At 33.0% G+C, this 16,709-nt stretch overlaps 2 protein-coding genes across 2 annotated transcripts in view; both read left to right on the forward strand.

Annotated features, from left to right (window-relative positions):
- Positions 1 to 16,709, forward strand: part of LOC114344460 (DNA polymerase eta) — a 380,902-nt gene that overhangs the window by 79,812 nt on the left and 284,381 nt on the right. The gene's annotated exons all lie outside the window — the stretch shown is intronic.
- LOC126887654 (zinc finger protein 879-like) lies at positions 4,566 to 6,143 on the forward strand (the record flags this gene model as incomplete). Its single annotated transcript, XM_050655278.1, has 1 exon — positions 4,566 to 6,143. A coding segment is annotated over exon 1 (954 nt), but the record flags the coding sequence as incomplete, so codon positions are not given.

Below are 16,709 nucleotides of genomic sequence, written 5' to 3' on the forward strand. Positions count from 1 at the left end.
TTGAGGTTATGTACACTCAACCTACAGGTCTATAAAAAATAGACGTGTTTTATAAAACCCTTAACTATGCGTGTAAATTTTTTGACATTTTAAAATTGATTGCATCCCACCAAAAAAACAATAAAATCGAAAAATAAAGTTTTTGATGGTGGGGGCAGGGAGAAGGGGGTGGTGGGTTAAAATTACGATGAATCTTATGTCTTAATCACATAAAACTTAAAAAAATGAAAAAAATTAAATTCTGGTAATTAGGGAGGGTATTTTTTAATTTATGTATCCCGTCCATAAGTGGAAAGTTTGATGCGCCACTGTAGACGCATGTGCCACTGAAAAGTGACGGCACAGTGTTCAAACGTTTTTTTTTAGGTTCTACTATTTAAGTTATAGGGTCCCATCGTGCCTAAAATGATTAAGAATTTTCACCTATAGCGGCTCTTAGTCTACTAGTTGGGTCAGAGAGAGCAGCATATGTGCCTCCTGATAAGAGAATAATAAGTTTCGAAACCGGTAGAGGTGTTTGCTGCACTCTCTGATTGAACTGCAATAATGATGCGGCTGTAGTTTCGTGTTGCAACGAAATTGAAAATGGTTATTTTTGAATTTACTTTTCTTGTAACTGTCTTGATTTGCCATCGTGTCCATTTCTTTGTATTTTTTAAGTTCCCCATACGCGACGTTTTTTTATTATGATCACTGTAGTCCTTATTTTTCACTTGCCATAGACACCGAAAACTTTTATATACTTCAGTGAATTCCCCGAGAAAATCGTGGGTGTATTGCCGCAAGTCTGACATTATTAGGCTTTTTTTTTGGAAAAACGAAGCGAACTCTAGTGGAGCTAGTCGTCAACTGAGTTAAGATCGGACGACTAGGACTAGTCTCAACATGTATTTTCACGTAACGTTTTATCCTATCTGTTCTCGCAAAATTATGCTTCTCCCATCATTTCTTCGATCTGACCTTGGATTTTAAGTGTGCACCGATTAAGTGCACAGGGAGTACGAAAAACACTCGAAAAGCTGAAGAACAGAAAATCTGCAGGTAAGGATGGAATCTATCTAATCAGCCCTAAACATCCATCCTTGGATATAGGCCTCCTCTTCCTTCTTCCATGCCTCTCTATCTTGGGCAATTTGCATCCATTTTGACCCAGTGTGTTTCTTCAGGTCATCTGACCATCGCATCTGTGGCCTTCCCCCTTTTTCGTTTGTGGTTCCATGGTCTCCAATGTATTACCATCTTAGTCCATCTTTCATCCTTCTGCCGTAGGGTGTGTCCGGCGAACTTCCATTTAAGCTTTGCTACTTGGGTAGAGACGTCTTTTGTTTTGTTACGGATCCATTCGTTTCTTTTCCTGTCTGATAATTTAATGTTCAGCATTTGTCTTTCCATGGCTCTTTCTGTCTTTGCTATTTTCTTCCATATTTTCTTTTGTAAACGTCCATGTCTGAGAGCCATATATTAAAACAGGGAGTATACATTGATTGAAGACTTTTGTTTTTAGGTATTGCGGGTATTTTCTGTTCTTAAGAATATAAGACAGTTTTCCGAATGATGCCCAGGCCAACCTTATTCTTCTCTTTATTTCTTCGGTCTGATTTTCTTTATTTAATCTAGTGATTTGTCCTAGATATATATATTCTTTTACTTGTTCTATTCTTGTTTGTGCCACTGTAATTACTAGTTCTTCTTGTTGATTGGTCATGGTTTTTGTTTTACTGTAATTCATCTTCAGTCCTATCTTTGTCGATTATATCTAGTTCTTCCATCATTCTTTGTAATTCTTCACTTCTTTCTGCTATTAATACAATATCATCAGCATATCGTAAGTGATTCAGATATTGCCCGTTTATGTTTATACCCAAACCATCCCAGTGCAGTTGTTTGAACACATCTTCTAGCGCTTGGTTGAATAGCTTGGGCGAGATGGTATCTCCTTGTCTTACTCCTCGGTTTATTTTAATAGGCTCCGTTTGTTTCATTAGCTTGATAGTTGTTGTTGCCTTATCATATATATTTGTAATTAAGTCGGTATATCTGTAGTCTATTCTGCTGTTTTGTAGGGAATTCTTTACTGCCCAGTGTTCGACACTATCAAATGCTTTTTCGAAGTCAATAAATGCCATGTATAGCGGGATATGATACTCGTTAGCTTTTTCGATTAATATCTTCATCGTTAAAAGGTGGTCACTTGTACTGAAGCTTTTTCTAAATCCGGCTTGTTCTCTTGCCTGGTATCCATCTAATTTAGTTGTTAATCTGTTTGTTAATATCTTGGTTAATAGTTTGTACATCACATTTAGTAAAGTTATGGGTCTGTAATTCTTTAGATCCTTTTTATCTCCTTTCTTAAATAGTAACAATGTTACTGCTTCGTTCCAAGTGTTGGGTATTTGTTTTGTCATTAATATTTTATTCATAAGTGTGTACAAAACTTCTCTAGTTGTTTTCCCACCATTTTTAGCATTACTACAGTTATCCCGTCTTTTCCTGGCGATTTATTATTCTTCATCTCCTTGAGTGCTCTTTTTATCTCATTCTTACTGATTTCTGGTTGTAAGTCGGAATTGACATTTTTTATTTTTATTTGTAATTGCTTAAGGATTTCTTGTGTTGGTTTCTGTTTTGTATTGTAGAGGTTTTTATAATATTCTTCTGTTATTTGTATAATTTCTTCTATATTATTGGTCTCTATGCCTTCTTTGTTCTTTATACTATTAATCTGTATGCTTCCAAGCTGTGGTTTTAAGCACTTCATATTTTTATTTTGTTCAATGGTTTTTTCTATTTTTTCTTCCTGTACTATCCTTTGACTTTCCTTGATGTTCCTTCTGATAGCTTTGTTTACCTCTTTGTAATCTACTGTGTTTCTCTTATCTTGTTTATTAATGTTTTTCTTTTGCTCATGAGGTTTTTTGTTTCCTGGGATATATAGTTTTCCTTTTTTATTCTTGTTTGTGCTACCTCTTTTCCCGCCTTTGCTAATGTATCGGTTAATAGCTGATTTATTTCATCGAATGGAATACCAAACGAATTACTGAAATATTGTGGAACAGCAATGACAGAACAATTAACAAAATCATAAAATACAGGAAGAGTGAAGGACGAGCGAACTAATTCTACTATTCAAAAAAGGAGATAAAAAGCAGCCAGAAAACTACAGAGGTATTAACTTGTTAAATACTACCCTAAAACTTACAACTAAAATCTTACAAGACGTACTGGAAGATCGTGTACAGATGCAATATTCGTCATAAAGCAAATTACTGAGAAATCACTAGAGTATAATAGACCAGCATTTCTGTTTGATTGACTTAAAGAAAGCATTTGGCAGAGTAAGACTCAAAGATGTAATCCATCTTCTGTATAATAGAGGAGTCCCTCTAGATATCATAAAAACTATTGAGAACATCTACGAAAACAAAAAAATGGAAGTCAGAATAGATGGACAACTTACAGAACTTATCGATATAGGCAGCGGAATAAAAACCAAAACAATAGTAATCAGTAAAGAACCAGTCAGATGCAAAATAGAAATTGATGGTATCAGTATTGAACAAGTAATGAAGTAAAATACCTTGGAATTACATTGTCAAGTTACGAAAAACTAGACAAAGAAGTGAGAAATCAAGTACAAAAAGCAAATAGATTGGCAGGATGCCTTAATAACACTATATAGCGAAACCGACATATTAACATTGAGATAAAGCCGGTGTAAGACCAATAATGACATATGCATCAGAAACAAGACCCGATACAGCTACAACACAAAGACTACTGGAAACGGCAGATATGAGAGTACTAAGAAGAATTACAGGAAATACACTGAGAGATCGAAAGAGGAGCGAAGATATTAGAAGACAATGTAACGTACAGTGTATAAACGAATGGACACTAAATAGAAAAAAAGAATGGAACAACCACATAACCAGAATGAAGGAGACACGTGTGGTCAAAATAGCACGAGATAAATCACCAACCAATCGGTAGAAGAAGTATCGGTCGAACGCGCAAAAGATGGAGTGACAACCTTCCATAGAGGTATCAATCCGCCAATGAACAAGCAGAATTGCTTATAAAGAGGAAGAAGAAGAAGACCTTGGATTTTGATTCGACAAGACGTACGTTTTGCTGTTTACACTTAACGTTTTATCGTATAGGATTTGTCCTATCCATCAAAACGTACAATAAGATGTAGCGTGAAAACCGGCCTTTAGATATGGTAGTGGACATTTTGTAGACCTAAACTTAAATTTTTGTTTCATTTTGTAAAACCTTGCTTGAAGAAATAAAACAAAGAATTAGTCAAGAATCTGTTTATTTATATATGTTGCTTAAATTACAACAAAAAATATTCCAAGACATTTTAAATCACGTATCTACAACAGAATTTAGTGTCTAATCCATAATTGAGAGAAATGTTACCTATTTTGAGCCATTTTTGAACCGTGACAGTTTTTAATAATTTCCATTCTTGAAAATTATCATTGGCATGTTGCATTTGTATGAAAATAAATCTTAAAAGCTAGTGACACATTTGGAAACATTGATTCGAGTTTGTTATCAGAAATAATCCAAAATTACTGTAAAGCAGGAATAAATTGTTTTCCCTGTAAGTCTTAAAGCTGGGCTATAAAATATTTGAACTACACTAGTTCATCTTCAGCTTAAGGTTCAATATCATCAGGATGGTTTTTATGTAGTATTGAAGCACGCTCTTTTATTCGAGTACCTATCGCTCAGTTTTGGAAAATCACACAAAACACCAAATACTGAGTTCACTTACTCGTACACTGTCAACAGACACAGTGAAAAAAAAGATTAAACACTTCAATAAAATATGTCAATGGAATAATAGCCATTTCCTAGACTAGACATCGACCTGCGTTTCATTTAAGTTTTGATTTAACTTATTATACAATAAATCGTGACGCATGGAAAAAGATATAATGGAACAACAATATTACCATATTGCTGATGTCAGTCATTAGATTTAAAATCATTTATTTTTTCTTAAAAATCCTTTCCTTTAATTTTCTTTTCTAAAATGTATACTTGGCATTTTGGTATGTTTTAATTTTATTTGTTAAATCTTACTAAATTGTATCACTCTCTGTTTTACCCTATAGTTTATACATACAAAAATTTGTATAGTTTTTATTTCTATTTTAGGTTTTTCTGAGAACGGAATGGAAATCATGAAAACTCAACTTGAATGCTCTACAGAACATCAAATAAATGCAAACACTGAAGAAACATCATCAAAAAATTCTATTTGTGAATGTAAAATTTGTTTTAAGCAATTTAAACATGCAGGTTCTTTGAAACGACATATAAAGACGCACACAGCAGAAAAGCTTTACAAGTGCAAAATTTGTAAGAAGCAGTTTTCTCAGAAACATCATTTAAAGAATCATTTAAGATTGCACACTGGAGAAACGCCTTATAAGTGTGAAATTTGTTGTCAAAAATTCACTCGAGCAGACGTTTTGAAAAGTCATTTGATAGTGCACACTGGAAAAACTCCTTACAAGTGTGAAATTTGTCTTAAACAGTTTAAACAAGCACATGGTTTGAAAGGTCATTTGAGATTACACACTGGAGAAAAGCCTTACAAGTGTGAAATTTGTTTCAAACAGTTCACTTATAAAAGTTCTTTTGATGAACATACGAAAGTTCACACTGGAGAAACGCCTAACGAGTGTGAAATTTGTTTAAAGCAATTTGCTCGAGTACACGAGTTGAAACGTCATTTGAGAGTGCACACTGGAGAAACACCTTTCAAGTGTGAAATTTGTTTCAAACAGTTCACTTATAAAAGTTCTTTGGATGAACATATGAAAGTTCACATTGGAGACACGGCTTATAAGTGTGAAATTTGTTTTAAGCAGTTTACTAGAAAAAGTAATTTAAAAGTACATTTGAGAGTGCACACTGGAGAAACGCCTTACAAGTGTGAAATTTGTTTTAAACAGTTCACTTATAAAAGTTCTTTGGATGTACATGCGAAATTTCACACTGGAAAAACGAGTTATGAGTGTGAAACATGTTTTAAACAGCTTACTACAAAAAGTAAACTACAAACACATTTAAGAGTGCACACTGCAGAAACACCTTACAAGTGTGAAATTTGTTTTAAGCAGTTTAGTCAAGCAAAAAGTTTGAAAATACATTTGAGTGTGCACACTGGAGAAAAGCCTTATAAGTGCGAAATTTGTTTTAAGCGGTTTACTCAAACAAGTAGTTTGAACAGACATTTAAAAGTTCACACTGGAGAAAAGCTTTCATCATCATCATTGGCTGCAGTCCCAAATTAAGAATTTTGAGGCTCCTAGGCAACCCAAGCTATGTGGCTCCTTATGAAACCTCCTCCTTCTTCCTCCCAGGGACGCGCCATACTGGCAAGGTCGTGCGGCGCACGACGGTGCCAAGGCATTAAAGGCGCCCTTTGAGTCGGTAAAGTTAAATAAATATCAAATTCAAAACTAAATGTTTTTTAAGTAAAAAAAAATTGCAAAAATATCTTAGTCCACTCATTCCCAAACATTACTATTGCGTTACGTATATTATTAACTATACCGATTTCTTTAGCTTGAACCGAGAGATCATTTTCTAAATTAAAACTAATTAAGAATTACTTAAGGTCCAGAATGGGTTAGGAGCGGCTAGAAAATCTTACTTTCTACAGATTTCTACATAACAGAAATTTCTAAAGAATCTTGAGTTTTTAAAGGACCTGAATATTGAAAAACAAATTAATGAATTTGTCAGTCAAAGGTAAAGCAAGAAAATTTCAATTTCTATAAGTTTCCGTTGGTTTTCATCATAATAAGTGTATTTGTTTAAAAAAAATCGCAATATAAATATGTTTTATTTTTTGATCTTCAGTTTTTTAACAATTTTAAGTAATGGTGAAAGTATAACTTTCACATCGTTTTTATTCTGTTCCGTTTTATTGCTCAATATATTTTATATTTTGTGAATATAGTGTTTTATAATATTATTTTTAATAACTACTACTACACACTATACAGGGTGTCCAGAAATTCTACCGCCAAATGAAGATAGGAGATTCTTCAGATAATTTTAAGACAATTTAGCTCAATTCACCTAGTCCAAAAATGTTTCCTAAAGGGAGCTAGAGCTCTTTGAAATTGGCGTCTTGTAATTAGTTTTTCTTAAATACCTCCAGAACGCTTCAATTTAGAAAAACGAAAATCAGTGCGTATATTTATCTTCCAGAGATAAATCGATTCCATCCATTGCGAATTTCTAGTACTGATCATAGGCGTTTGTTTTGGGCAGGGAAACGGTTATTTCATCACATAACTTTTTTGTCTTCTTTTAAGCTATTTTGACACTGGGTTATTAAATTAATAGGTATTCTAGTACTAAAAGGTACACTTGTTTTAAGTCAGTAGGACACACGGTTTTCTAGAAAAATCGATTTGAAAATTTTTCGTTTTTTGAATTTGAAAAAACAGTTTTTGTTTTGCCAACTTAAAGCAAGAGTAACTTTTAGTACTAGAATACCTCGTAACTTATTAATCTAGAGTCAATATTACTTAAGGCTATGGGTACATAATTCGCAAATATTTTACGGCTATCCCTACCTTTTCTGTCTTTACATGGCAAATTACGTGTAGTAAAATTCACACTGGTATGGATATGGATATGTACATATTACTAGAATGTCATTCTACTTGACAATGTCATAACTAGCTTAAAGAGATGGCTTTTGAATGTTCTTGGATAACTGTTATTTTTTGTATAATTGCAAATTATTAATTCAGTTAATAAATGTGATAATTTTTTCACTAGCTATGTATTCAGTGATTGTAATAATTTATATGTACCTACAACAAAAACTAATACTCAATCGAGAAAAGAGGAAAAGTGTTTTTTAATAATATATTGTTACTATGGAACGCTTTCAATTTTGAACATCTTTAACAACAAAATACTTGGATCACAGAATATATCTTAATGTATTCTCTGCTTCTATCTTCCATAAATAATACACAATAAATAACTTTTTATAAAGTTCACCTCTTAAATCAATTATTTATCAAAAATACACTTATATCAATATTATTTTATCAACAACTAAAAATATTCTCGATTCATGTCAAATAATTATTTAAAATTGTCACTGATTGTCAGTGTCTGACTGACAATATTCTATTCGACTAAGTGCGTTGTATGACAAAGATAGATTTGGAAAATATTACAACGGACATTGTGTTCATTTTTTTCAAATCCTGAAAAAACCAATAAATCTTTTTGAAAAATCTAAACGCAGAATGAAAGACTAAATTATTACCGAGGGCCGAAAGTCCCTTAGAATAAATAAAAAGTTTATTTTGAATGAGATATTTGAAATTAAAAATAACACTAAATTTTCTCTTAGTTTTTCACCCCTGTAACTTATTAAAATAAACATTATAGAAGTTCTCAGGGACTTTCGGCCCTCGCTAATGACATAATCTTTCATTCGGCGTTTAAATTTTTTTAAAATACTTATTAGTTTATTCAGGATTCGAAAAAAATGAATCCCCATTAGAATAGCATTGTAGCCGAAAAAACGTACCGATCCTCTTAAAAATTAAAGATAAAAATGTTATGCGATAAAATAACCGTTGACCTACCCAAAACGGACGCATATGACCCGTAGTAGAAATTCGAAGTTAATGGAATCGATTCATCTCTAAAATATAAACGTACCAGTTTTCGGATTTCTACATAGTTTTTTTTTGGAAATTCAACACAAGAAAAATTTTCAAATCGATTTTTCTGGAAAACGGTGTATCCTATCGACTTAAAACAAGATTATCTTTTAGTTGTAAAATACCTCACAATTTAATAATCCAGAGTCAAAAATGCTTAAATATTAAAGATAAAAAAGTTATGCGAAAAATAACTATTGCCCTACCCAAAACGGACGCCTATGACCGGTACTAGAAATTCGCAATACATGGAATCGATTTATCTCTAGAAGATAAGTATGTGTACCAATTTTCAGAGAGCCATCTTCAAAGAGCTCTAGCTCCCTTAGGAACCATTTTCGGACTATAGGTGAATTGGGTTAAAATATCTTAAAATTATCTGAGGAATTTCCTGTGTTCGTTTGTCGGTAGAGTTTCTGGACACCCTGTAGTTAATTTTAAACCAGTAGGAGTAAACTAAAAAGGCAGATTCACACCCAAGAAAGTCACTAAAAAAATCACAAAATACATCTTCTTTTTTGGTTGATCATGTTTTTTTATATACAGGGTGTTAGTAAATAAGTATGAAAAATTTTAATGACTAATTCTACATGAAAAATTAATGCCAGTTTGCTCTATAAACATATGTCCGCAAATGCTTAGTTTCGGAGATACGGGGTGTTGAAATTTTTATTTCAAACTGCCAATTTATTTATTGCTCTAAGACCAGTTGAGCTATGAAAATGAAATTTGGTGAGTTTTAGGAGGTAGTTATTACGAATTTTATGACATACAATTAAGAATTTTGTATTCATCCTTGGCGCGCCTACGGGCAATGGTCTGAATTATTTTAAAGAAAAAAATAGTACGCCACTGAGATATTTCGAATTAGAAAATATTTTTAAATTCCACGTCTAATTTATGATAAAAAACCTCTCTTGCCTTTTTTCATATGATGCACCGTTTTATTATTACGATGAAAATATTACTAATACCATTTCAACTAGGTGCAAAGCTGCAAGAAATGTTTGAAATGATCTCTTTTACAGGTAACAGAACAATTTTATATTCATCATTGGCGCGCGTACGGGTAATGGTCTGAATTTTTTGAAGAAAAAAATAGTACGCCACTGAGATATGTCAAACTAAAAATCATTTTTGAATTCCTCGTTAAATTGATGACAAAAAATCTTTCTTGCCTTTTTTTCATATGCGGCGCCGTTTTTATGCAAAAAAATTAAACATCTTAACGTTTACAAAGTATTTGAACTTAGTTTCTATGCATATCGACCGTTAAGTACCAATACCTCCTATCTACATTTTTTTCAAAAATAAGTTTATCGCGCCATCTAACTGCAAAGCTTGTTACGCATCTTCTAACAAAATATCCTAACTGTATCTATTCTCAAAGTATTTAAAATAACATCATGGAAATATATCCTACCTTAATCAGCGTTTTTTATGCCGGAAATACCTTCTAACTGAATAGCAGAAATACCTTCTATCTACTCATTTGTGGTTGTTGTTTGTTAGTTGTACCGCCTATCAACAGTTTCCCGGTATTATTCGTTTTTTGTATCTTATTTAGTTCTTCTGCCGTACAATATTGTATTTACGTGTGTGTCTGGTGTTATCAAAAGGTAAGGAGTGTTTTACAACTAAAATTAACAGCCTAAGTAAGACTTTGTACAAAAAATAAATACCTAACCTCAATTTAACTCATGTTTTTGTGTGTTAAAGTTCTTATAAATTAATTTTAAGTTAAGATGATAGTTACATATTCAAGGCTTATAATACAGTTATAGTTAAAAATGTACACACAACCACCAAAGGGAGTTTTAGTAAATTGAAATGTAGATAGCAGATCTTTCCACAAAAATAATTAAAATTACTTAAGGTGTTCGTAGTACATAGGCGGCGCAAAAAACGGGCATATCGGATATTTTGTCATAATGAAAAGCTGTTTAAGAACAGAAAAATGCAGCTATTAATATTAAAGTACGTTTTAACTAACATTGGAAACAAAACATTTTGCTTTTATATGATAAATTATAATAAAGATTATTTTCGATCCCCTAATAGTTATATTTACGTAACAAGCAATGTTTAAAGCATTGAATTTTCAAGTAAAATCTCAAAGTAGTACCTAAATGCAAATTTTTTTACAGATGAATATCAATCAAGATCGACGTAGGAAAACACGGGCAGCTGAAATATTAGGATTGGCTTTGAAACTTGATGAAAACATTCCTTATGGCTGCACAAGTGAGTCTACTACTAGCGTTATTATTTCTGAAGGTTTAGAGCCCACAAGATCACAATCTAAAAATCTGAGCCAAGACGAACACTGTGTAAACTTAATTCATGAAACTACGACATTGATCCACAGTGTACTGTTACCAGATGGAAGTTCCTACATTCCGGAGACAAATGAAAATATTACTCCTCCTATTAGTACAAGCCAACAAGTTGGTAGTCTTGCCTTGTCTGACAATCAAGAAAGTAATCGTTCCTATCAAAATGTGTTTTCCTCCAACAATTTAGAAGACTCCCACTTCCAACAGTTAAACGAGGAACTTCATACTGAAAATGTAATTACAGAGAGAGCATCGACTCCAAGTACATCTTCAGCTCACGATTTTTCACCCAGTGAAAGTTCCTATAACCCAGAGTCTGATTCATCGGAGACTGAGAGCGAAGATAGGGTGTCTGAAGAAAATAGTGTGCCGGATTCTGAGCTGGTGCCAAGACAGGTTTATTTCGGAGAAATCAATGAAGAACGAAAAAGAAAAATTAAACCAGATAGTAAGACTTGGAAAAAAAATCGTAACAAAGAGTTAAGAATGCTTGGCAAAGATTACTTAGGTTATACAAATCCGAAAGAGGGAAAATGTTACACAATACTCCCCGAAGCGCTCGCAAACTGGGTGAAGCATGCAAGTCTAAAAAATGTACAACAAGTAAAGTCAGGAATTGTGAAAAACTGACCGTGGAGATGCGACAAGATATATTTAATAATTTTTGGACAAACTTAAATTGGGAACAAAGGAAGATTTATATAAATGGATTAGTCTCCCGACAAACTACTGCTAGAAAAACTGTAGGGTGTGAGACAAGACGGGAAGGTACTTTCCAGTATTTTTTGCCTACAGCTGAGGGTAATTTGCGAGTTTGCAAGACATCCTTTTTAAATACATTTTCCCTAGGTTCTTTTACTGTACAATCTTGGGTCAAGAAGTCAGTTCATAAAACACTTCCATGTAATGAAGTCACCAATAGCAATCGAAAACGAGTTGTGCCAAGAGGAACGGCGACAAGAATCCAGATGCTACGTGAATTTTTTAAAAATATCCCAACACTTCCCTCTCATTATAATAGAAAAAATTCGAGAAAATTATTCATCGAGCCATATTACCGAAATAAAACAGAACTCTATAATTCCTATAAAATATGGTGCTCAAATAATAACGAAGAGAGTGCAAGCAGACATACTTTTGACAAGATATTTAAAGATTCAAATCTTTCTATTTATACCTTAAAAAAGGATATGTGTGACATCTGTGTCAGTTATAAAGAAGGAAATATTTCAGACGAAAAATATAAAGATCATATTCAACGTAAATCAAGAGCAAGAGCCGAGAAAGAACATGACAAGGAAAAAGCACAAGCTGGTGAATTTAATCTTCTTACAATGGATCTTGAAGCTGTCAAAGTGTGTCCTTATCTGACTGCAAGTGCCCTCTACTTCAAAACGAAGTTAAGTTGTCACAACTATACGGTCTACAATTTGGTCACTCATCATGCAACATGCTATTGGTTTGACGAAACTGCCAGTGACTTGACAGCAAGCACATTTGTTAACTTCCTTTTAGATTACTTGTCACAACACTGTCTCGCCAACAGGTTACCTATAGTAATATTTTCAGATGGCTGCACATACCAAAATCGGAATAACATTTTGTCTAACGCATTATCTGCCTTTTCTGTAAAATATCAGATAGTTATAACCCAAAAGTTTTTAGAACCGGGTCACACTCAAATGGAGTGTGACTCGGTCCACAGCGCTATCGAGACTAAATTGAAGCATCGTGAGATTCATCTTCCGAGCGATTATGCTTCTGCTACTAAGGAAGCAAGAAGTAAGCCATTTCCGTATGAAGTGAAATTGGTTGACTATCAATTTTTTAAAAATTACGCAAATGAGGACACATGGCGATACACTTCCATTAGGCCAGGTCGTAAAGTAGGAGATCCTGTTGTAACAGATCTGAGGGCTTTACTGTATACCATAGATGGAAAAATACAATATAAACTAAACTTTGATGATGAGTGGAGTGAGTTGCCCATAAGACCTAAAATTATTCCTGAACCGATTTATACTCCCTTGCATGACAAAGTGCTACCTATTAGTTCTACGAAGTACTCTCATTTACAACAATTGAAAACTGTGTTACCGCAAGACTGTCATACATTCTATGACTCACTATCTCAGAAGTCTTAATGTGTTGATATCATTAATAATAATAATAAAGTTTTTTGAGTTTAATTCATTTTTTAATTACATTTAAGACCTCCTATCTTCCATTAAACACATATATTTCAAGTAACAGAGAAAAACAATACCTCCTAACTGACAAACTGTCTTTTTCAAAAGCTCTTTCAAAATCAAATATGTGAGGTACGATAATCTTATACATAAAAAAGTAGAAAGTCCATATATTAAATTATTCTGATTGGCAGAGCAAAATTAAATAAGTTTTTTGCTTCTCCTGTAAAATTTACTTGTCGTTAGATAGAAGGTATTGGTACTTAACGGTCGATATGGAAACTACCTCAAATACTTGGTAAGCGTTAAGATGTTTTATTTTTTTGTAAAAAAACGGCGCCTCGTATGAAAAAAAGGAAAGAAAGATTTTTTATCGTAAATTGAACGAGGAATTCAAAAATGATTTTTAGTTTGACATATCTCAGTGGCGTACTATTTTTTTCTTCAAAAAATTCAGACCATTACCCGTATGCGCGCCGATGATTAATATAAAATTTTTCTGTTATCTGTAAAGGAGATCATTTTAAACATTTCTTGCAGCTTTGCACCTAGTTGAAATCTTATTAGTAATATTTTCTGTTATTGTTCTAGTTTAGTATTATTATATTGGATAGTTCTTGATGATGTATTAAGAAATGAAAAATACGCGCCAGATGTTTTATTTTTCTGCATAAAAACGGTGCATCATATGAAAAAAAGGCAAGAGAGGTTTTTTATCATAAATTAGACGTGGAATTTAAAAATAATTTCTAATTCGAAATATCTCAGTGGCGTACTATTTTTTTCTTTAAAATAATTCAGATCATTTCCCGTAGGCGCGCCAATGATGAATACAAAATTCTAAATTGTATGTCAAAAAATTCGTAATAACTACCTCCTAAAACTCACCAAATTTCATTTTCATAGCTCAACTGGTCTTAGAGCAATAAATAAATTGGCAGTTTGAAATAAAAATTTCAACACCCCGTATCTCCGAAACTAAGCATTTGCGGACATATGTTTATAGAGCAAACTGGCATTAATTTTTCATGTAGAATTAGTCATTAAAATTTTTCATACTTATTTACTAACACCCTGTATATAAAAGTAGACTCAAAATCTAAAAGTTAAAGGAATAACGCAGAAAACACAAAAAATCGCCGATATAACGTAATTATTCTATGAAATGCCAGTAGTGTCAAAATTTTATAAATGTCATTAGTGTCAAAATTTGATAACAGTGGAGTAAACTTGCCTAAGGTTGGACCAATTACAAACAAGCATTACGGCGCGGTAAATTTGATTTACTCCTCTTGGTTTAAAAACAGATCGTAGACTACTAGAAAAAACACTTCGACATACTGTCGAAATACTTCGACAAAAAACAGGGAAAAGTCTGTTGGATAGGGAGAGAAACGAAAACATAAATAGAGTATGCAATGTATAAGATATAAATGGATGGGTGACAAAACGGAAACAGGAGTGGAACGAACACATTAGTAGAATGGCGGAGGATAGGATAGTACGAATAGCACGAGATACGTCACCAAATGGACGAAGAAGTATTGGCAGACCAAGAAAAAGATGGTGCGATAACTTAAACAATTTAGGAGGCTAATATTGAAGAAGCAGGCTTTAAAACCTACCTACAAGAACTTAGAAGAATATATTATTTTTAGTGTACTGTGTACTTATTGTTTCCTTCAAAAAATCCTAGGTAGATGTAGAAAAAATTCATAGTTTTCCACGTCGAAATGTGAAGGAGTGATTGATTATAATATTTCTACCCTGGTAATTTTGATAAAGGCGCTTATCAATATTTTGCACGACGGCGCCGAAGTTACTTGGCGCGTCCCTGCTCCCTCCAATACCTCGGATAAACCTTCCATCTCCGAGCGGTATTTGTTAGAAATATTGGTGGACATTTTGTAGACCTAACTTAAATGTTGGTTTTATTTTGTAAAACGTGTAGCTTGAAGAAATAAAACAAAGAAATAGTGAAGAAACTGTATTTATATTATAACTATAACTATTTAGAATTTAAGCCATAATTGAAAAAAAAAATGTTAGTCTATTTTGAGTTAATTAAGTTATTGCTGCCTGAATATTATATGAAATGTAAATCTGAATATTGGCATTTTAAATAAATTTTTTTATACAAAATAAATGCATTGTTTGAATTATGTTCTTACAAATTTTATACTGAATACCATGTTTGAAATACGTTATGGACAGATTTATTCCAGTTTCACCAATATAAGTTGCTTGATATTTAGTACATTCAATGAGGTAAACCACATTCAATGAGCTGGGCTAAGCTGGAGCTTAAGATTTGTTGGTGCAACCAGGCATAAGTGCAATACAGTAACATATGGGTCATTCCATATCAACTCAACACCTAATTTCCACCCCCTCTTCAAATTTGGAATACTCATAGTGGCTAATAAGGGAAACAAAATTACAAAATTTTAAATTTTTATCTCGAGCAGTTTCCGAAATATGATTATGTTAAGTTTTCCAAAAAACTCCAAAACACCGCGACCATACTTTATTGGAATTGTTGTAGAAGCTGACCTGATTGAGCTAGAATGCTGGGAAAGGTGTCATTTTGCAGTATTTTTAAAGCTCTTTACAGTGATATATGCAGTATGATGTTACGATAAACAAGTTTTTCTCAAACAAAAAAAATATATATATTTTGATTGTTTTTTCTAACAATTAGGTACATAATTCAAAATTTTCATAATATTCCTACAAATATAAGTTTAATCATCTATATGCACAGGAAGTGAAAAATACATATAGTTCTTTTAAGAAATCAAAGAATGCTATGGCAGCAGGACAACCCTCAGCTGCAACTTTTGCAACAAAATTTAGAGAGTGGACGGCAACGGAATCCACAACGCTAAGATATTATGTTATCTAATTTTAGCCTGAATTCCATTATATTTTCCATTAATATCTGACGCGTTGTCGTAGGACTGCCCCCTGCAGTTTTTCAAATCGATACCATGTTGTTGCAAGCTATGCCATTAAATAATTAAATATATCTTCTGCTTTATGCCCGTGATTTGGCAAAAATATGACACCTTTCAACAGCAGTGAAACCTTACATGTACCGAAATATCACAGTTAATTGATTGACAAAAATTATTCTATGTGAATAATGTGCTGATTTTTTTACGTTTTGAGCTTTGTGTGAGCCCCGGGCAATTGTATGGTGGCTCCCGCCTTCTGAGCCACCCTGGATACTGAGGGGTGGTTACCCCGACTATGAGGGTTGATGTAGTAAATATAGTTCGTTGTTAAGACATTTATTTACACGTTAAATATATCACAGAAAATAACTGGTGGTATATTATTTACTTGAAATCGATGTTACCCCGTCGAATCTCAACTGCTAATTGATTTATCTGTTCTCGTAAAAATATAATTAAAGTCGGTTATTGTTTATTTACTGTTTTGGTAAGCCGAGGTGA

This window comes from Diabrotica virgifera, chromosome 7 (assembly GCF_917563875.1).
Source record: "Diabrotica virgifera virgifera chromosome 7, PGI_DIABVI_V3a".
In the NCBI taxonomy this organism is placed as follows: domain Eukaryota; kingdom Metazoa; phylum Arthropoda; class Insecta; order Coleoptera; family Chrysomelidae; genus Diabrotica; species Diabrotica virgifera.